We start from the raw sequence: 23015 nt of genomic DNA, 5'->3' as shown, positions 1-23015 counted from the left end.
GGTCTACACATGGTCTATACCCCTCTGCAGGAGAGCTAGATGGGGAAGGACAAACGGGGCCAGCTTCTCTTGGGCTGGGGGTTGCCATGAAGCCCTGCTGGACTGCGGCTCTTCCCTCACTGCCACTCAGTACACATGTCTATTGCTTGGTTACTAGCCAACAGCTGATGGTTCAAACCCACCCAGAGGCAGCTCAGAGGAGAGGCCTGGCGATCCCCTTCCAAAAGTGTGCTAGCAGAACCAGACCCCGGATCCAGACGCGTTCCCTAGAGGCTCTTTGATGACATCTGAAGCAGGACAAAGAGCATCATGCCAGGTAGAGGGACCATCGGCATGCACCCGTCACAGAGGCTGATGGATGCATGACTCACGGAAAAGCTGCTCCTTATATATTATTTGTCAGTAAAACAACCTAGGGGTGTTTTGTTTTGATTGGCCAGAGGGGGTGCAGAGAAAATCATCACAAGGTCATGACTGGTGGCTGCTGAACTCACCGCAGTCCCAGAGGTGACCACAGAAGACGGGAAAGGACCATGTCTGCGAAGAGTGTGATTGCCGGACCCCAAGAGGTGTAGGGTTGATTATGATGTTCTGAATACCTGACCCCCGTGACCCCTGATCATGGTAGCCTGCGTCATAGCAGCAGGACCCGACCCTTTTCCTTCCATCAGTCCGCCTGTGTGGTTGGCTCTTTGCAGGAAGTGCAGGCAAGTTCCGGTGTTAGTCGGTGAGCACCTTTCAGCAGATTTCCCTTCTCCCTTCACACACAGTCTTCCTGTGAGCACACAGCCTTTCCCTGGCCGGCATCATAGAGTCAGGCTCCTGATTGTCCTGGGGTCTGAACTTACATCAACCCTCTAGGGGACTTAGGGCTCCTGCTTAGACCATAGCTACAAACCAAGGAATATGGCAGGTTGGTTCTAGGGCAGTGTTCTTCACCTCCCTGAGGCCGTGGCCCTCTCATACACTTCCTCATGTAGTGGTAACTCCCCAACCATAACATTATGTTCGTTGATACTTCATCACTGTCATTTTGCTACTGTGACGAATCAGGTGACCCCTGTGAAAGGATTGTTTGACCCCCAAAGGGCTCTGGACCCACAGGTTGAGAACTTTTGCTCTAGAGCAGGCATCCTCAAACTTTTCAAATGGGGCCAGTTCACTGTCCGTCTGACTGTTGCAGGGCCAGACTATAGTTAAAAAACAAAACCAACTATGAACAAATTATTATGCACACTGCACATATCTATTTTGAGGTAAAAAAAACAAAAGGAGGCAAAAACACCCGGCGCCTGCGGGCCATAGTTTGAGGACCCCTGCTCTAGAGCACAGACACGTCCTTGAGAACACTGAGAGAGTCCCACTCTGCACGCATGGGGGGTGGGGATCTGTGCACTGGAAACCTACAGAGACACAGGAGCAGGTGCTCTGAGGTGTGTGAGAGCAGGCTCCCTGTCAGCCTGATTTTCTGTAGTTTACCTGTTTCAGTTTCCTCAGTTTACCTGTTCCAGGAGAGGAGGGGATGAGCCAGAATCCCCTGACAAAGCACGGACTGCATTTCCTACCCCAGAAAGGCTTGATCCACAGGTGGATTGGTTTATTCTCACCCCCTGGGGAAGGGGTGGGGGCGGGGCTTCTAAGGCAGAGGGGGGAGGGGGGAGGGTTAGTGGGGACGTGGGGCAGAGCAGGCACCAGGGCTCCTGTGATCAGGGAGACTTGGTAGGAATCTGGGCAGGCTGATGGAGTCTGGCGGGTGCCGCTCACTCAGAACTCAGTCAAACTTCAGAGAAGAGATCCTCAACTTGCCCTTCGTGCTCAGGTAGCTCAGGGGGCAGCTGCCCAGCCTGTTGGGGAAGGTGAGCATGTGTCCATCTGGCAGCTTCACTGTAAACTGGTGCTTCTCATAGGTGATCTCAAACTGTGGGGGGAAACAGGGTGTCAGAGAGGCAAGGGTTACCGGGGAAGAGCCAGGGCAGTGCCTGGTGGCTCCCTCAGTGCCCAAGCGAGGGTCCCCTATCATCTGGGAGCTCCCTTTGGCATCTATCCCAGGCTCCTTATCCTTTGAACTCACCATGACCTCTGATCCCCTGGCAAAGCAGTGGAGGTCTGTTCGTTGCTCCTCCCCCCAGCCACCATCCTTAGAGTTGCAGACGATGGTGGACTCTGGGAAGCGAGGGTTGAAATGCAGATTCAGTTTGTCAGCACTTTGGCCCAGATTAATCTCGATCCTGCAGAAAGAGAGGTGTTAAGGAAGGTCTAGGGGTCCCCCTCAGTAAAATAACTTGGGGAGTGTTTTGTTTGGCCACATGCTGGAAGAACCTTCAGAGAGAGATTGCATGAACTGAGATCTGCGCTGTAAAAAAAGGCAGGGGACCGTCCAAATGCCATGGCCTTGGGGTGTGAGGTCCCATTGGGAGCACAGGCCTGGGCTGCAGACGGTGGGGTAACTGACTGTGACTATAAATAAGGCCAACCCAAGGGCTGAGCTTCTGTCTTTAGACCCATGCATTTGTTGCTAGTGTGACTTCTTATTAGCATCAAAATAGATGTCTGGGCTAGACCTTCAAGGTGGGGACAGCAGGGTGCTCTGAGTCAGGAAGAGTCACATCAGACTCCCAACTGTTCTGTAATATCATGGACACCAAGTAGAAGCAAGAGATCTCTTGTGGGGGGCTGCCACCCCATACATCCATGCACCCTCCGGATGCCCAACCAGAGGTTTATGGAGATTAGTCTCCAGAGGGTTGAAAGGCTAAACTGAAGATGAGCTGTAATCCCAGGAGGAGATAATTACTCCTGGCTTAATGTGTCTGAAAGCCACAGAAAGGGGCTGTCCCTGGACCTTTCACTTTCAGACCCAATGTCCAACCTAGGCGGTCAGGGGAGAAGGGGCTGAGTATGTGGTATCTGGTATCTGCTTTGACATTCTGAATGTCCACAAACCGAATTTCTTAATGACATGAGAAGAAGCAGGGACATCACGGTCCCCTTGGCCAGGGTCACTCTCACGGTAGACCCTGAGGCTGGCATTCATTCACAGGGCTGCCCTGCATCCTCCCACTTTCCCCATGTGTTCTTTCCCGGGTACAGACTCTGTTCCCACTCTTAGTTGCCCCCACTCACCAATCGGCCTCATTTTCTATTCTGCCCTTGACCTTCAGGGTTGTCCCCAACTTCATATGTATGTTGATGATCTCAAAATTGTCCTAAGTCAACAGAGAAGCATTCCTTTAGGGTTTTCCCAGGAAATCCATCCCCCCCAGGAAGCCTTTCCGGGGACCTCAGCCTGTCTCAGGCTGATGCTGCTGGTGTCCCCTTGCCCATCACCAGCGGCAGTCACTGGCCTGAGGGGGCACCAGGTACCACTGGGAAGGACAAGCTCAGAGGCCTTACCCCACCTCTTCTTGAGCCCCCTGGCTCTACTGGTCTCCTCCAAGCATAACAGCGTGGTCTGCAGGCGCCTGGCACAGCTGCCGGGCCTCAGTTTGCCTGTCTGTACAATAGGTGGAACAGGCCCTGCCTGCACTGTAGGGCAGTTGAGAGCAACAAGAGGCTTCCAACAGCAGCGCCCAGTGTTCCAGTGCCCAGAGCACAGTGCCCTTAGCAGATCAGGTCATGTTCAGTTGCTAGGCAAAATTTGGAGTGATAGTTTGCATGGAAATTGGATCAGAAGTCTGTCCACAGAGAGATGTCTGCACACTCCTTAAGGCAAAGAGACAGCCTCTGGCTCCCACTGCAGGTCAGTGGTGGGGAATGGAGACCAGTCCAAAGCAAAGGGCTGCGCAGTGGGTCTTTCCCACCTCCTCACTCTGCAGAGCCCTCCACCCCCAACCATTACCGCCTCCTCCCACCAAAGGCGAGGATGAATTCCTCACCATCACAGCGACGACTCCAGTGGCAGCTCCGGGACTCGTCGAGGTTGGTGCTCAGGGACACACCTTCCAGTGAGGCTGAGGTCCTGAGTTTGCACCTGATCTCCTCTTCCAAGGGTACAAATAGAGCTCCTGCTGCCTGGGCGGGCCCTGTCTCCACCAATCTACACTCACATACACAGATGACTGCCACTCCCTGGTCCTGCCCTGCCCAGGTCCCCCTGGGCCTCCTGCCTCAAGGCTGAAGGTATGGCCACCATGTGAGTCCATCAGGCTGCCCACCTCCCTGAGGCCAGCTTCCTCGTCTGTGAATGAGGCTTGCTCTGCCAGACCCCTCTCCTCCTCGTGGCACCTTCATGCATCCTGCCCCATCCATTGTCCAGGCCCCTCTTTCTGCACGTGTCCTGCTGCGTTCCTGGAAGGTGCTCATCGATTTCAAGACTCTACTTGATAGCAACCACACGTAGGCATATGGATCCTAGGTGGACATGTGTGCGCACGTGTGTGTAGAGGGAGATCCAGGCCAGTAAACACGCATGTATGCGGAGTTGTCTCTGAGGGCAAATCCTTGGGCATGCCTGTGTGGGCTCCTCCTATGAAGGAGCTTCCAAAAACTGTGGAAATTCTCAATGTCTTTTCAGACCGGTTTTCCACAAATGATTGAAGCCCGTGCTGCGGGTGCTCCTGCAGTAGAAGGCTCCGTCAGGGGCCTTTCCAGATCGACTCCAAGCATTTGCTGGATTGGCTTACTGGCCTCAAAGGCGTAGCCCATGTGTCCTGGGACGCCTTGGTCAGTTTGGCATGACGCAGTTGACATGGATGAGACAAAGGGTTATGTTCGAATATGAAGCATTGCATCCTCTAAAGGCGAGATGTATTCAACTCGCTTCCTTTTGCTGAGTCCTTAGTATGAATTCTGAGATTTTAAACTGATCGTATATCTGTGCTGTTATCAAGACTGTTGGATTCAATCCCTTGGCACATCTAGTTTGGCTGCATCTGGACCACCACGTACGGAGAGCGCGTGTCCTGGGGACTGAGGCACAGCAGCTCTGGACGGAGGGTCAGAAGCGGCGCTGCCCAGGGACAGTGCCACGCACTAACCTATCTCTCGGAGTGTTTCTGCTAATCCATAGGAAAGACTGAACTAGATCAGGGGTGTCAACCTGCTCTCACCTTTCCCACGTAGCTTTTCCTGTTACTCACTCATTAAACAACGCTCTCTGGGTCAGATGAGGGTTCAAGGAGGAAGGTGGCCACACATGGGGCCTGGACCCTTTCCTTCTCCTGTGGATGTTTGTCCTGGGTCCCTGGGTGCTGGTTCCAGGTGTCTTGTCCCTGGCTCTCTATGTCGCCCCCATGAGGGACCAACTGGACCTGCTCCACAAGCCATTCCTGCCTGGAAGGTCCACAGAAGAGCATCTCCCAGCTTCTCCCAACACTGGCTGCTGACGGGTTCCACCCACTCTGCGGTATCTGGCAGTAGGAAGGCTCCGAATTCTTAACCAAAAGGTGAGAGATTTGAGCCCACAGAGAGACATCTCTGAAGAAAGGCCTCTCAATCCACTTCTGAAAATTGCAAACGATGGAGCACCGGTCTCCTGACATGAGTGGGGTTGCCGGGAGTGGGGAGGCGATTGATAACAACTGGGTTTACTAGTTCCCTTTGGAATCTACCAAAGGGTGTTTGGGGTGTTTTGAGAGCATAAAGGAAAGCACGTGAAGACCACCAATACGCACACCTCGACCTGCTGCTTTCAGACCATGGGCGCCTTTGAAGGGTATTTTCTCATTCGCAAAGCCCCCCACACCCCCTCTCATTTTACCCCGCCGGAAACTCTCACTCGCTGTCTAGCTGGCAAAGCCCCCCCCCATCTCATTTTACCCCCACCGGACACTCGCACTTGCTCTCTCACTGCCACCCAGTAGATTCCGACTCTAAGGACTCTGTAGCACAGGGTAGAACTGCCCCTTTGGGTTTCTAAGACTTAAAACCATTAGACACGTAGACAGCCTCATCTGGTCAGAAGAATGAGCTGGTTGATTCAAACCAGTAACTTACTGGTTAGCTGTTCCGTGCACCCAGGGCTCTTCAGTGCATTCTCAAGGCCACCTTCATTCGGATCCCATGTGCAGGTAGGGAACTAAAGATGTACAGAGCTGGTAAGTAAGAGAGCTTGAATGGAATCCCTCCGTTTCTATGGTCACAGTCATGACAGAGAGGAGAGTCAGAGCAAGATGTCAGTCATCAGCAATGGCCTAGAAGACCCAGAAATCTAGAGCAGGAGGACACCGTGGATGTCACTTGGAGGCTCATGGAGCAGGCCCTTGTTCCCGCACGTCCTCGTTGTGTGACCGTAGCTAGCGTCAGTGGTTCCCACCTCTGGGAGTTTGGTTCCCTCCTACGTCAAGCGGCACAGGAGAGTGAGGCTTGTGGGGATTAAGGGACAGGATGGTTTTAGATCCCTAGTCTCCAGGGCCAGCTTGGTCAATTTGGCATCAAGGGTCCTAGAGATCAGGAAAAAGAGCTGTAGTTGAATATGAGATGTTCATTCGTCAGAGATATTATTTACTGTTAGCACCAGAAGCCCTGAGCTCTGTCTGTGTCAGCTGTGGGTGCAGCGCCTCCCTCTCTCCGTGTGGCTGGGTCTAGGCAGGTGCTCTGAAGGAGGGGGCTCCCTTATATTCCCGCTACCCCACGATGGTGCCTTGTAACCAGAGATACTTCTGCCTCTTTGATGGAGAAATCCATGCTTAGCTACATAGATTCACCCTGATTGATAAAGAGGTTCTGTTGAAGACACTCCATAACAAGTCACTTCTGACTTTCGTTGGAAACCTGTTCTGTGTTATCCGCGGCCTGCAATTCTGCAGTGTTTTGAGTGGTCGATCATCACATGGACCGTCTACCAGGAATCAATCGAGAAGGACAACAGCGGCAGATTACATGCTGCCAAAAGCGTCTCTAGCACAGACTACTGGCGCTGAGCTGTCCCAGATCCCAGGTGGTCCCAGGTGTGGAGAATCATAACTGGAAGATGTCCTAGGTTGGAGACTGCATGGAATTATAAAGCTCATGAAATTTTTCCACTAACCTTTGGAAGCCCTAGGATGTATTTACCGATGTATATTTCAACACCTATATTTACATGTTTGCATACATGTATTGGAATTTATACCTGTGTATGTCTAAATACATGAAGAAGGAGACCCTGGATACAGGAAACAGTTAACAATTGAAATCTGCGTCTGCTGCCCCTCGAGTTCCAGGTGTCAGTTCACTGGAAGCACCTTGGAGAAAGACCTGGCGCTCCCCTCCCAGAACACAAATCGGGAAACCCAGCTCTCCTCTGACGCCCACAGGCTCACCATGCCTTAGAATCGAGCTGAAGGCAAAGGGCTTCCATAGTTAAAGGAGTGTAAATCAACTTTCAGCCGAAGACACAGTTTCCCAGACACAGTTGATAGATCCATGTAGACAGCAATGCTCCCTCAGAGCAGCTCTGTGGGACAGACAGACAGGCAGTGCCCGTAGGACCCACAGAGTACAGAGATTTACTGGCGTAGAAAGCCTCATCTTCCTCCCAAGGAGCCACTGGAGGTTTCGAACTGCTGCCCCCCACCCCCACCCTTGTGTTAACAGCCCAAGCCCTGCCTCACTACACCACCAGGTCCTTAGATGCCAAGAGCGTGGTCACGTAGGATTGTCATAGAGATGGTGTGTGCGTGGAAGGACTCTGGTGACAGAGCTTAAAGGGAGGGCCCTATGAACTGAGCAGCTGTTCCACAGGAGAAAGACGGGCTGGTCTGCTTACGGATTGACAGCTTTGAAAACCCTGTGGGGCTGATCTTCTCTGTCGAGGTGTACTGGACTCCACAAGCATGGGTTTATAAAATGATGTTTATGTGTGAAGTATATAACAATGTGAGTATAAAGATGAAAAGAAAAAAACAAAACAAAACAAAAAGATGAAAAGAGCCACTATAAATAATATGAAAATAGCTTCGCTGACTACAAAGTTGTGTGTTTCTTTCTGGTTTGAAGAGTAACGAATATCTCTCCATGGGTATCTATGAAACCTGGCACCGTGCCCGCGGGGCCTAATCAAAAACTTTGCCCTTCAGCTTCTCTCTGTTGGCACCCACATGCAATGTGAATGTGAGAGAACTTTGGTCACGATATCTCTGTGATGGCTGGCCCTCACCTTCCTAAGAACTAACTAATCACTGATGTATGTGCTTGCTTCTGCTGCTTGGCCCGTCCCCTCATTCTTCAGAAAACAAGAAGGACTCGGCGAGGCCAGGGGGTGCTGGGTGGGCCCCAAAAGAAGGGCAAAGTTCGGGACCGGCCTCTGCCACCTGCACACTGAGTCCCTGTCAGTGCCAGCGTCTGCCCCTGGCACTAGGGGCTATAAGCACACGTTTCAGGAGCACGTAAGATTTGCAGGTATCTTCTTTTGCTCACAAAAGTTGACCTGGGACTCCCGAGGTGGTTAGGAACTCAGTTACTAGTTCAGACACAGCTCAAAGGACAGGCAGGGCCACCTTACTCAGGTGTGACATTGACTTTCTCGATTTGCATGTAAGATCGATTGCATACTTCTGTACACCTGGACCTCAGCGTCCTGGAGGGTGTGCATGGAGCCGACGTTATATTTCTACCACAGCCCCTTGGGGCGTCAGGACAACGTGATCATCCTGCGCACCTGCGAGGGAGCACTGAAGCTGTGTTTGCGGTTGTTGTTGCGGTCGGAGGTCACGAAGGGGTTGAATTTCAGGTGCCTGTCCAGTGTCAGGCAGACCCAGACCCTCCACCTCTTTTTCTTAAAGAGTTTCATAAAGAGGTTTTGCCCTGCCCCTCAGATTATGCAGGGAGGGGGACGCTCAGACAATGGCTGGCAGTGCAGACATGGCACTTCCAATGCCCCTCCTCCTTGCCCCTGGCACACGGGGTTTTCTTTAAGGAAGGTCAGAGCATCTTGACAGAAGCCTGCACCTGCCTGGTCTTTGGTGTCAGTCTCCTCCGGTCTTCATTTACCATGGGAGGTGCCTCTGTTTCAAGTATTAGCAGGAATTTAGCCTCCATTGAGTTCTTTCTGCTCATGAACCAGCAATCTTAAAAGTTATACCCTGAGGCTGAAAGTTGATTCTCTCTCTCTTTCTCTCTCTCTCTCTCTCTCTCTCTCTCTCTCTCTCTCTCTCTCTCTCTCTCTCTCTCACACACACACACACACACACACACACACACACCCTGCTACCCCAAGAAGGGCCATCTCTCACCCTCAGGGAGTCACCTGACATGCTCATGCTAGAATGGGGGTACTGAGGTTGCATGGGGATGGACAATAACCCTGACCTAGGTGGTCAGGGGAAAGCTGTGAGCGTTCTAATCTGCACCGGGTGGCCACCGTGCAATAGGAAACCCACACCATGGCCCCTCTCCTATCTCTGTCATCCCATCTTCCACAGTGACGCGTTCATCTGCCCCCATCATGATTTTGTGAGGAGTCCCTTGGTTCTCCATGTCCGACAGCACAGGGACAGGGAGCTGCTAGTTGTTCAGGGCGGACCCGGGAGAAGACCCAGCACAAGGGTGTCGGCTGGATGTTGCCTCAAGCAGAGAATATCAGAAAGAGGTGGACTTGTGTCTTCTGGACTGGGCCAAGGCATCCGACTCTGTGGATCATCACACAGTGTGGACAGCGTGGAGAATGAAACTTCCAGACACTTCCTTGTCCATGAACTGAGAGGCAGTGGCTCAAATAGAATCCTTCGTGCTTTACATTCGGGAACGGCGTGAGACAGTGCTGTATCCTCTCGCCATGCTTGCTCAATCTGTATGCTGAGAAAATCGTCAGAGAAGCTGGGCTAGGTGAAGAAGAGTGTGGCACCAGGTTGGAGGAAGTTTTAAGAACCTGAGATGTGCAGATGACACCATCTTACTTCCTGAATGTGAGGAGAATGTGAAGCAGATGCTGAAGAAGATCAAGGATCACAGCCTTCAGCATGGATTCTGAATCAATGTGAAAAAAAAAACAAAACACCAAAATCCTCACAACTGGACCATCAGGTAACTTCCTGACCAATGGAGAAAAGGTTGGAGCTGTCCGGGATTTTATCTTGCTAGAATGCACAGCAGCGGTCTTGGGGTCACATGGAAGCAGCAGTCATGGGGTAACACCATGTACTGCATTAGGTACATCTGCTGCACAAGACCTCTTCGGGGTCTTGGAAGGCAAGGATGTTACTTTGAGGACTAAGATGCACCTGACCCAAGCCATGAAACTTTCAATTGCCTTGTATGCATGAGAAAGTTGGACATTGAATAAGGATGACCAAAGAAGAATGGGTGCACTTGAACTGTGGTGCTGGAGAAGAACATTGAAATGACCATGGACTGCCAGAAGGACGCAGATCTGTCTTGGCAAAAATAAGCCCAGAGTGCGCCTTAGAGACAAGGATGGCAAGACTTCATCTTATGTACACTGAACATGTCAGCAGGAACCGGTCCCTGGAGAAGGCCATTATGTTTGGTTAAAGTAGAGGGGCAGTGATATGTGGATTAAGTGCCAATAAAACTATTTTTTTTTAAAAAAAAAGCATGTTGTAATCTCAGAAACTCAGGGAGGGCAGCTCTACCCTGTCCTATAGGGTAACTAAGAGTCTTCATTTACTCGACGGCAGTGAGTTAGAAGACTCCTTACCTACACCCTCGGCTCTCAAGAGGTGCAACCAACACCGCGACTTAGACTTGACCCTAGTGGATATCTACCTTGTCCTGCTCAGCCTCTCAGTCTGCAGACACTTTAAATGCAATCTCCACCATCAGAAGAGTCCCGTGCTCATACTCCCTGCCAGCATTTGGAGTTTCCCATGTGCCTGTGGTGCTCTGTCTGAGGAAGGCCATATTCATCATGTGAGCATTCTCAGAGGCTTCTGGGACACTGTCAGGATGCTGACTGAAAGCTGGGGATTACCTGCCCAGGTAGGTGAAAAGGTCTCCACTTAGACTCTGTTTCCCCTCATAAACCTTTTGATACCCCATTTCCTTCTTTCTTTCTTGACCATTGTATTGGGAGCTCTTACAGATAATATAAAAGTCCATAATTCAATTAGATCGAGCATCATTGTACAATTGCTACCACCATAAGTTTCAAAACATTTTCTTTATTCTTGAACTCTGATATCTGCTCCCTTTTATCCCCTCCCTCCTCCACCCTACCCCCAGATATATGTCCCGTCCGCGGGACATTCAACGTGGATCCTGGAGGAGAGAGTGGGAATTGGGGGGGGGGGTACAAGAGGCACGGAGAATGAGGACAAGACAGTATCCTGATCAAGTCCTGTTTATTGAGTGGAAAGTTATAGCTTATATAGGCCAAGGAAAGGGAAACAAGCCGCAGGTGTTTCCCTGAGAACAATAGTGGGGGAAACAAGCCGCAGGTGTTTCCCTGAGAACGATAGTGGGGGAAGCAAGCCGCAGGTGTTTCCCTGAGAACAATAGCGGGGGAAGCAAAATGCAGATGTTTATATATAATCATTACACACATGTTTACCCAAGGTTGGAGCAGAGTTCATTCTGGGTATAGTGACCATAGAACAGAATCGTGCAGACAGATAGAGACTTCCTTATCTATGGCAAGATAAGTATGTCAAACACAGCTGCAGTGCTGTAGGCTGGCTCAGGCTAATGAATTCCAAGTAATGGCTGGGCCTCATGGCTCCGGACAGATATATATGCCATCTCTTACACCATCCAATGTATCTGTTCACGCGCAATTCTGTTATTTGTTCCCCATGAGTGGGGCTTCACAGTCATCCTTGCTGCCAGCTGCCCCTTTCCACCCACGCCCCTCTTCCCAAACCCTCAGGGAATCATTACTCCCTTTACTGTTTCTGAAGGGTGATCTTGTCTTTCATGCATCAAACTATCTTCATCCTACAAATGAACATACGATGGTTTAACAAGATTAATGAGGTAAAACAAAGGCCATAATAGTAAGGGGGTGGATGTTAAAGAACTAGAAGGCAGTTGTGTGTTCCATCAGTGTTATACTGTACTGTAGATTTGTCATCCCTTCCATGTGGCCCTCCTGTGAGGAACTGTGGAGCCCCATTTCTGAGCCCACATGTCAGCATTCTCTATAATGATTCTGTTCACACCCCTTTGGGGGGTCATTGGATCCCACTGCGGTTCTTCTTCTATCACCTGACCAGGTGCACTCTTAATAGGTTTATGATGTTCAGTCAGGTGAGTCAAGTCCTCCCTTGACTTTCCTAAAATCTTCCTTTCCTTCAGGGTTGGGAAGATGGTCAACAAAGCCCTATGGTCCACCTAAAACCGCCACAGCTGGACACTAATATGACTCTAGTCCAGTTGTCATTGACGGCACCTGCGTCAACTAGTTTGGGTGTCCAGGCTTGCACAGATCCCTCCAGCCAGATCGTGAACCGCTAGAGCAGCAGTTCTCAACCTGTGGGTCACGACCCCTTTGGGGGTTGAATGACCCTTTCAGAGGGGTCACCTGATTCATAACAGTAGCAAAAGGACAGTGATGTAGTAGCAATGACAATAATGTTATGGTTGGATGGGGGGGGGTCACCACCACATGAGGAACTGTCTGAAAGGGTCTCAGCCTGGGGAAGGTGGGAACCGCTGCCCTGGAGGGTCTCCAACCGGAGATACTATCCTCCTGGATCGCTGCTCAAAGCTGGGAAATGAACCAGCTACCTCTTTCTCAAAGATGGGTGTCCAGAGATGGTGTGGGTGCCCACCAGGCAGGCATCCTTCTAGGCTCATTTAGGCTTAGGTGTTTGAATTATGTAGGCACCAAAATCATGCATCTTTTTTGGACCTTCCAGGTAAAGTGGAGAAGGTACATGCTGGGCTGCTGATGTCAAGGTCAGCAATTTGAACCCAGTAGCCACTCCGGAAAGGAAAGCCAAGGGGACGGTTCTACTCTGCTTCTTGTCGTGTTAGGTTTCTGGGATGGTTTGCCTCAGTTCTTGATTCTCAGCGTTAAAAGAATTCACGGGACAGACACACTTTTGTAATCCAAGTAACGTTGATGAGGGAAAGGGACGTTTCAGGTGTGACAGTGTCAGAGAGTACACACTATCCCTGGAGAGCGTGCAGGGCCATGTGGGGATCATGAGTTTAAGACTAGAGATGGCCACTGCAGCCACGCCAGGGGAACACTGGCCGAAGAGCGCAGACCCAAGAGCAGGAGATCTCAAGAGAGCAGAGGCCAGAGAGGGCGTGCTCATGCTTTCCCACGCGTGCCCCGTCCACATGGGAGCAAGCCCACCCTCCGACTTGCATGAGGGGATACCTGAAAGAAGGGCGTGGCTTCTCTCCATCTGTTATTTACACCCTCCTGTCCCTACTTGGGGGCAGGGGAGTGGTTGAGGGTATTGGCCCACCTTATTGACTGAGTTTAAGTGTACCTATGTGATGCCATGTCACTGGTACCCAGGTGTTATCCCATAGGTGTCTAACCTGGGCCTGATTTCTTTGCAACCCCTTTGTTGTGGCATTTGGTCTACCTGTCAGGGGTTGTTGTTAAGTGCCATGGGGTTAGTTTGGACTCATAACAGCCCCATATGCAACAGAACAAGCACTGCCCAGTCTGGAGCCAGGTGGTAGTGGTTACTTCATCTGGTGTCAATTTGAGGCTATGAAGACTAAAGGGAGGGAGTTTAGCCTGTCCGTCGGGATGCAGCTTGATGGCCTCATTTGGAGGCGCTAAGGAGATAAATAGCTCATTGGAGGTGAGGTGAGATAAATAACTCCCTGGAGGCCAGACACAGCCTCTTGCTGTTTCATCTTCCGGCTGAACAGCCACATGGAGCGACACTGATAGAGCCAGAGCTCTGGGGCTGGAGGAGCCACATGGAGACCCACACCAGCGCTGAGATGTTTCCACCACCACTGGATCCACAAGACTTTCCACCCACTGACCTGTGATCTTCCTGTAGTCGGCATCATGGCATGTGTTGCATGAGTCTGAAGAGGAATTTACAGACTGGTATGGGACATATGGGCTAATATCAGACTTACGGACTTGATCTGGACTGGGCTGGGATGTTCTCTTGATATACAATGGCTGTTTATTTCAAGCTGCTTCTTATGCAAAGAGCCCATAGTTGCCACCACTGTGGGTTGGGTTGGGTTTGGGAGGTCAAAGGGAATGCTATTTCTCTAGTGAAGCAAGTCAGCGCTTGAGGGTGAGGCTTGGCCCCAAACCATCTGGAGACCATTGCCCAGTCCCTTGATGCTGAAAGAGACTCTGTGGACGTCAGAACAGACCACTCATTGGTCCTGCGCCATCCTCACAATTGCGGTTATGCTTAAGCCCAAATTTGTTACCCTCCCCCCCCCATCCTGGAGAACCTTCCACTTTTGGCCGACCCTCCACTCTACCAAGCATGAGATCCTTCTCCAGGGACTGGTCTCCCGATAACAGGCAATGAGGTCTCACCATGCTCAGTTCTGAGGAAGTCTTGTGACGCTTCATGGTAATTTGTTCTTCTGACGCATCATGGTAATTCAGTATTGCTCACCAACACCATAAATTGGTTGCATTAATCCCTCCAGATCTTCCTGATTCACTGTCCAACTTTCACATACAGAGGAGGCCCCTAAAACCACCATTGGATGAGAGTGTAATAGAGTTACATCAATCCTCCATGCTCACAAGTAAGGGTCTGAAGAGCCGACTCCCGTGCGGGAAGATTCTCACGGTTATGAGATATAAATAAATGCTAATGTGTGACTGAGCACAGTCCCTCCAATCACTCCCCCTAAAGTAACTGTCCATAAGGAGCTACCAGATAAGATGAATCATTCCTGAGACTAGCTGATCGCAGCACCTGAAGATTAGATGTAGATAAAAGCAATAAGATTCTATCGGCCAAACCACCATAAAATCTAGCAAAGCCCTGGGGAGGGCTCAGGGGTGTCCAAGGTCAATTAGCACTAGGTCAAGATGGTAACTCATGACACTGTTTGCTTATTGTGTTACCTGCTTAAGCTATTAGTCATTGGCTTTGCTATATGCTAGCCGTATGACGTGCATGCCTTATGAGCGATCTGTAAGCCCCATTACATAGACCCCCTGGAAAATACGTTCTCTCAGTCCTGACATGGGACGAGGAGCCCCTGTGCCCTGGTGACTGTCTGCCTTTAATATGTTCCACAATCACAAAGTCTCTCCAGAGGACCCGAGCAAGCATTGGGGTCTCCCTCTCCCCAATACACCATGCCTTGTCTTTGGTGCAACTTAGTCTACAAAGGAACAGCTTTGTTCTTTAACCCTCTAAAGAGATCTTGTTCAGCAGACTTGTCCAATGAAATATGTCATTTGATAACTTTCATTTTTTAATAAATCATTTTATTGGAGGCTCGTACAACTCTTATCACAATCTGTACATCCATCCATTGTGTCAAGCACATCTGTACATTTGTTGCCATCATCATTCTCAAAATATTTTCTTTCTACTTGAGCCCTAGGTATCAGCTCCTCATTTTATCCCCCCCTCCCTCACGAACCCTTGATAAGTTATAAATTATTATTATTTTGCCATATCTTACACTGTCCAACGTCTCCCTTCACCCACTTTTCTGTTGTTCATCCCCCAGGGAGGAGTTTATATGTACATACTTGTAATCGGTTCCCCCTTTGCACCCCACCCTCCCTCCACCCTCCCGGTATCACCACTCTCAGTGCTGGTCCTGAAGGGAGCTTCTGTCCTGGATTCCCTGTGTTTCTAGTTCCTGTCTGTACCAGTGTACATCCTCTGGTCTAGCCAGATTTGTAAGGTAGAAATGGGATCATGATAGGGGGTGGTGGCTGGGGGAGGAAGCACTTAGGAACTAGAGGAAAGTTGTATGTTTCATCGTTGCTATACTGCACCCTGACTGGCCCTTCTCCCCGTGACCCTTCTGTAAGGGATGTCCAGTGGCCTACAGATGGGTCTTGGGTCCCCACTATGCACTCCCCCTCATTCACAATGATTTGATTTTTTGTTCTTGATGCCTGATACCCGATCCATTTGACACCTCGTGATCACACAGACTAGTGAACTTATTCCATGTGGACTTTGGACTTTGTTGCTTTTCAGCTAGATGGGCGCTTGTTTATCTCTCAGCCTTTACGACCCCCAAATGCTATATCATTTGATAGCTGGACACCACCAGCTTTCTTCACTACATTTGTCTACATACCCACTTTGTCTTCAGCGATCCTGTCAGGAAGGTGAACATCATGGAATTCCAGGTTAATAGAACAAAGTGTTCTTGCATTGAGGGAGTACTTGAGTGGAGACCCAATGTCCATTTGCTACCTTAATACTAAACCTATAAATATATGTACATAGATCTATTTTCCCATCATCATATATAAATACATTTACATATGTACATGCCTATATTTACACCAGTATAAATGCCCTTTGCCTCCAAGTTCTTACCTCTATTTCCTTTCCTCTTGTCCCACTATCATGTTCAGCCTTCATTTGGGTTTCAGTAATTCCTCTTGGTTACCTTGCCCTTGATCAAGCCCTACCAGGCCTCCTACATCAATCATCCTTGCCATCGATTTTAGGTCACTTGTTCTTCCCTTGTCCCTGGGATTGTTAACACCCACTTCCTTTCCCCGCCTCCCCCTCTCCCATGCTCCACCTCCACTGGAACTGTTGGTCCGTTGTTTTCTCCTCCAGATTATTTATCCCGATTATTTTATCTAGACAGACATGCAGAGATAATAATAGCACAAAACAAGACAGAGCAAAACAAAACAACAAAAGAAAACAAAAACCAATGACAAAAAAAAAGTCTATAAATAGTTCAAGGTCTGTTTATTGCCCTTTAGGAGTGTTTTCCGGTGGAGTCTGATGGGGTGCCACACCCTGGCCCCAAAGTCTATTTTGAGTATTCCCTTGGGACTTCCTTGCTCTGCTCCCATTGCTGTTCTGTTGCACACCCTTAGTGTTTCGCCTCAGTGTGGTGGGGTCAGATCAATTCCTGTACTGTGCCTTCAGTGTTGTCCCCCACACGGGATGTCGTGTCTCATAGTGTGGCTGACCCTGTGGTCTGTCTGTGCTTTGGCTGCTCTGAACAGGAATAGCATCCTCAGGGGTTGGTGGGCCAGGATGTGATCCACCCTCTCTCCCCCTACCCCTTCATTTGTTCCTGTGTGCTCTGATCAGACATGTCCTTCTCCCTGAGCTGTAGCTTCAGTGCTATCCTCTGAAGTGAATTCTTTGGGGTGGGGCAGGGGAGCTGTCCACGAAGTTGGGATTGGGGCCGGCCCCTTGTCATTTAGTTTCTCACTGCTGCTTCCATGGGTGTTGACTGTAGATCCAAGTAAAATGAAATCCTTGACAAATTCAACTTTTTCTACATTTATGATTGTGTTTCTTCATGCTTTTGTGCAGATTTGTTTCTCAATTGAATCATAATCCATCCTGAAAGCTATAGCTTTGGTTTTCATCAGTAAGTGCTTTCCGTCTTCTTGGCCTTCAGGAGGTGTGTTAGTCTGTCAAGAAACAAATCCAGAGACACACATATGTGTGTAAGAGAGAGCTTTATATCCAAGAGCAATTGTATATTAAGAAAACATTCCAGCTCAGTCAAGTTCATAAATCCGAAGTTAGCCCAGATGTCTGTTACCAGTCTACACATTCCTCTTCAGACTCACACAGCACACTCAATGACACCGAATGCAGGAAGAAAGATCACAGGCCAGGGGGTGGAAAGTCTGTGGATCCAGTGGCAGTGGAAGCATCTCAGTGCTGGCATGGTCTCCATGTGGCTTCTCCAGCTCCAGGGCTTGGGCTCCATCAAGGGTCTCCATGTGGCTTGTCAGCAGGAAGACGAAGCAGAAAGAGTCTGTGTGGATCTGGCCTCCAGTGAGCTATTTATCTCCAAATGAGGTCATCGAGCTGCAACCTGATGAACAGGCTAGACTCCACCCCTTCGCCAGCTGACACCAGATTATGTAACCCCCACAGGGAGCAATGCTGTGTCCTCTGATTGATCTGACAGCAGCAGGGAGATCCCTCTGTGCACATGCTTTTCTGAAACATCTTGAACATCCGCCAGCTCTCTGTCAATGTACTGCTGCAACCATTTTTCAAATGCATTCAGCAAAATTTTACTTTCATGTGCAATTGTTCAATAATTTCCACATTCTATCAGATCCGCTGCTGTGAAATGGGCAAAATTACAGATGTCTCCCAGTCGGCTTGCTGAGGGGCTGTCTTCCGTATTTCTTACCATAGATGAGAGCGCTTTCCATGCTGTGTCCATCAGCTAGAGACCCCTCACTAGCCCTAGGAGCCCAGTTGGCACAGGGGGTTACACATTAAGCTGCTAACCCCAAAGCCAGATCAGAAGATGGAAGCCACCAGCTCCCAGCAGAAAGATGAGCCTTTCTACGCCCATAAAGATGTGCAGCCTACCTAGGACACACAAGGGGCGGTTTTATACCAGCCGATGGAGCTGCTTGGAAACTGGTGCCACCATTGGTTAGCAGTTGGGCTGCTAACCACAAGGTCAGCTGCTCAAACCTGTCATGTGCTTCCCCAGAGAAAGCTGAGGCTTTCTACTCTCGGAAAGAGGTACGACAGCAGATGCCCCACAGTCAGTTCCACTCTGTCCTCTAGGGTCATGATGAGTCAGAATTGACTTGATAGCAGTGAACTTTGTTCTGCTTTAATGGGGCTGCTCGCAGTTAGACTCATCTCAATGGCAGTGGGTTTTTGTTCATTTGGTTTTTATAAAGCCTTAAACACAACAGTGTTTCTGGGCTGTCCACGAGGTTTTCAGTGACTGACCCCTCTGGAGTGGACAGTTTTTTCCTGCTAGTTATGATTCCGTGTAAGGAAACAAAGGACCTCTCTAGGGAACATCATAATAAACAGAGGAATAATTGAAATTGTCAGGGTTTCATCCTGCTTGATCAACACCCAATGGTTAGGGAAGCATCAATCAAGAAATTAAACAATGATGTCGATCTATATAAGATGGACAGGATAAAAGGGTGATGCCAACAAATGTACAAATGGGCTTGACACAATGGAAGAATGTGTGGATTGTGATAAGAGTTGTGCGAGCCCCCAGTAAAATGATTTTTTTAAAAACCACACATATACAGGAAGGATAAACTGTCCTGAGGAGAAAACAATGGGAGATGGGGAGGTGGGGTGAAAGAAGGAGGGAACCAACAAACCCAGGGACAAGGGAACAACAAGTGATCTAAAATCAATGGCAAGAAGGGCATAGAATACCTGGTGGGGTTGGATCAAGTGCAATGTCGCTGAGAGGAATCACTGAGAGCCAAATGAAGGGAGAACATGATAGTGGGACAGGAGTTACGTAAATGGAAATAGAAGGAAGAAGTAGGAGGCAAAAGACAGTTATAGAGGTATAAAGATAGGCATGTATACCTGCAAATATATAACAAAAGAGTTAGGGGTCTATGTACATATATTTATATGCTAAGTATTAAGGTACCAGAGGGACATTGGGACTCTATTCAAGTCCCCCCTCAACTCAAGCACACTTTGTTCTAATAACCTGGTATTGTGTGATGCTCACCTTCCCCACATGATCACTGAAGACAAAGCAGGTGCATAAACTCATGTGGTGAAGAAAGCTGATGGCACCCAGCTTTTAAAAGATATAGTGTCTGGGTCTTGAAGGCCTGAAGTTAAAGAAGCAGCTATCTAGCAGGGAAGCAAAAGAGCCCACATGGAAGAAGCTCACCTTCCCTGCATGATCACTGAAGACAAAGCATCAGAAGACCCAAAACAAAAAATCATATTGATATGAACAAGGGATACCCAAAACCCATCTGTAGACAATTGGACATCCCTCACAGAAGGGGCACAAGGAAGCGATGAGTCAGCCAGGGTGCAATACAGCACCGACAAAACACAACATTCCTCTAGTTCTTTAATGGCTCCTCCCACCCCCTGCCCCTCAACTGTCATGACCCAGTTCTACCTTACAAATCCTGATAGACTGGAGTATGTACACTGATACAGGTAAGAGCTCTTGACACATGGAATCCAGGACAGATAAACTCTCAGGAACAGTAATGGCAGTATCGATACCATGAGGGGAGGAGGAAAGGGGGGAGGGAAAACAATCGCAATGATCAACATATAAGCACCTCCACCCTGAGTGGGATGAACAACAAAAAACGTGGGTGAAGGGAGACAGCGGATGGTGCAAGGCATGAAAATAATAATGACTTATAATGGATCAAGATTTCATGAGGATGGGAGGGAGGGGGAGGGACAGGAAAAAGAGAAGCTGATACCAAGGACTCAAGGAGAAATAAAACGTGTTGAAAATGAAGATGGTGACATATGATGCACAGATGCGATGGATACAATTGATGTGCGGATTGTTATAAGAGCTGTAAGAGCCCCCAATGAAAGGATTTTTTTTTAAAGGAAATGGGAAACTTCCAGGAAGACGGTTCACCCCAGAGGACTCAGCCAATGAGGAACCAGGGGAGCGATGCAGGAGCTAGAGGGAAAGCACTGTGAAACCGCTGCTCACATGCTGCCTCGTCCTGTCTTCTGGGGCTTGTGCAACGTTGGCCAAGAAAGCCTCGTGGAAGAAGGACGGCCAGCATGCTCCCCAGAGGCAAGACGGCCACGCGTCCTCTGACATCCTTTGGACACGGACGTGTTGTCAGGAGAGAGCAGCCCCTGGAGGAGGGCACTGTGTTTGGTAAAGTGCAGGGGCAGGGAAAGAGGAAGGCCCTCCAGGAGACTGACGGACACAGTGTCTGCAGCCATGGGCTCAGGCTTGGGGACAATGGTGAGCATGGCGCAGAGCCACGCAGTGCTCCGTTCTGTTGTCTATAAGGTCACTCCAGGTCAGAACCACGCCTTGACACTAAACAATGGGCCAACAGTGGGTACAGACTGGATTTCTTGATGACCCATCATTAACCTCCCAAGGAATAAGGTGGCTTGCTCCCCTGGCCCCCCGGCCTCCCTCTAGAGACCAAGGAGGAAGGTCCAAGTTAGGGGGCTTGTACATGGAAGTTGCTAAGAGGAACTAAGGCAGATCCTGGGTGTTGACAGTGGCTTCTTCCTCCGAGTATACCTCCCTAGGCTCAGACCTTTGCGGCCCAGCCCAGCCCTACTCTGAGCAGCTCGACCCAGAGGTGTCCCGCCTGGAAGGGCCCACGTGGACCTGGCACGCTGCTCCAGGCCACGCACTTTACCGTCTTGTCCTCATTTCTTGACACCCTTTCACTGCAGGTGAAACCTCCATCAGGGTGCTCCACACTCCCTGCCGAGGGCCACCCAATCTCACAGGCTCTGTCCCACGTTCCAGGGCCCTGCAGCGAGTCAGCTACAAGCTGAGCTGCTCACCACAAGGTCAGCAGTTTGAACCCCCCACTGGCTTCATGGGAGGAAGATGAGGCTTTCTGTTCCCGTAAAGAGTTACACACTCAGAAACCCAAAGGGGCAGTTTTACTCTGTGGATAGGGCCCCTGTGAGTCAGAATCAACTCAGTGGCAGGGGGGTTTTGTTTGGTTTACTGACATCCCGTTTTACAAGGCACCCTGGTGGCACCTTTGGCTGCTAGCAGCACGGTTGGAAGTTCAAAACCACTAGCCACTTACAGAGAGAAAAATGAGATGGTCTGCAAGGGAGCCAAGAAGGGGGAGGAAGAGAGAGTGGAGCGCATCCTGGCCCTCCAGGACTGGAGGACGATATCCCCGCTCCAAACAGCCAACGCACAGAGTGGACCGTATGGCTGATCCCACTATGAGACACGACGTCCCTCGCTGACCCATGGCCATACAGGGGACAACACTGGAGACTCGGTGTCATGATTGGCCCAGACTGACACCGAGGCAAAGGACTAAAGGCTTGTGGCAGAGCAACTGGGGAACAGAGCAGGGAGCTCCCCATGGTGTACAAAGGATAGACTCTGGGGCCAGAGAGTGGCACCCCATAGGACCTGACTGGAGGACATGCCTAGAGTTAAAAAATCAGACCTCAATCTATTTACAGGTTTTTCTTTCTTTTTAAAATTTAAATTTTTTTCTTTTTAAAAATTAATTTATTCTTCAATGGGTCATTGGTTTTCTTTTTTGTTGTCCTTGTGTTCTCTTTTGTTGCTTTCTCTTGTTATGCCTTGTTTTTTGGTGCATATTATTATCTCTGCAGGTCTATCTAGATAAGATAGGCTGGATGAGCAGTCTGGAGGAGAAAACAATGGGACCATTGGTTCCTGGGAAACGTAGGAGAGGGAGAAGTGGGGGTAAGGAGGTGGTGCTGACCAGCCCAGGTACAAGGGAGCAACAAGTGATCCAAAATGCGTGGCAAGGAGGGTGTGAAAGGCCTGATAGCGATTCAGCAAGGGCAATATAACTGAGAAACTCAAGTGAAGGCTGAGCATGATAGTGGGACAAGAGAAAAGTAAAAGGAAATAGAGGAAAGAACTAGGATACAAAGGGTATTTTTAGAGGTCTAAATACAAGTATGTTCATATGTAACTATATTTATATAGGATGATAGGAAAATAGATCTATGTGCATATATTTATAGGTTTAGTATTAAGGCAGCAGATGGACATTGGGCCTCCACTCATGTACTTACTCAATGCAAGAACACTTTGTTGTATCAAATTGGCATTCCATGATACTTACCTTCCCAACACGATTGCTGAAGACAAACATGTGTATAAGCAAATGTGAAGAAAGCTGATGGTACCCGGCTATCAGAAGATATAGTGTCTGGGGTCTTAAGGGCTTGAAGATAAACAAGCAGCCATCTAGCTCAAAAGCAACAAACTCCACATGGAAGAAGCACACCAGCCTGTGTGACCATGAGGTGTCGAAGAGATCAGGTATCAGACATCAAAGAACAAAAAATAATATCATTGTCAATGAGGATGAGTGCAGAGTGGAGACCCAAAGCCCATCTGTAGGCAACTGGACACCCCCTTACTGAAAGGTCGCGGGGAGGAGACGAGCCAGTTACGGTACAGGGTGGCAATGATGAAACATAATAACTTTCCTCTAGTTATTAAATGCTTCCTCCCCCCCACTATCATGATCCCAATTCTACCTTACAAATCTGGCTAGACCAGAGGGTGTACACTGG

The 23015-nt window shown here is 49.4% G+C and overlaps 1 protein-coding gene across 1 annotated transcript; it reads right to left on the bottom strand.

Moving 5' to 3' along the window:
* Window positions 1-1771: 1771 nt before the first annotated feature.
* On the bottom strand, window positions 1772-8710 carry LOC142450655 (galectin-2-like). Its single transcript, XM_075552629.1, has 4 exons — window positions 8579-8710; window positions 3124-3206; window positions 2072-2228; window positions 1772-1918 (listed from the first exon to the last, which is right to left on the bottom strand). The coding sequence occupies exons 1-4, from the start codon at window positions 8708-8710 to the stop codon at window positions 1772-1774; spliced, it is 519 nt and encodes a 172-aa protein (XP_075408744.1).
* Between the last annotated feature and the right edge of the window lie 14305 nt (window positions 8711-23015).

This window comes from Tenrec ecaudatus, chromosome 6 (assembly GCF_050624435.1).
Source record: "Tenrec ecaudatus isolate mTenEca1 chromosome 6, mTenEca1.hap1, whole genome shotgun sequence".
Taxonomy (NCBI): domain Eukaryota; kingdom Metazoa; phylum Chordata; class Mammalia; order Afrosoricida; family Tenrecidae; genus Tenrec; species Tenrec ecaudatus.
Note: the sequence above shows the minus strand (reverse complement) of the source record. Positions and strands in the feature narration are given on the sequence as shown.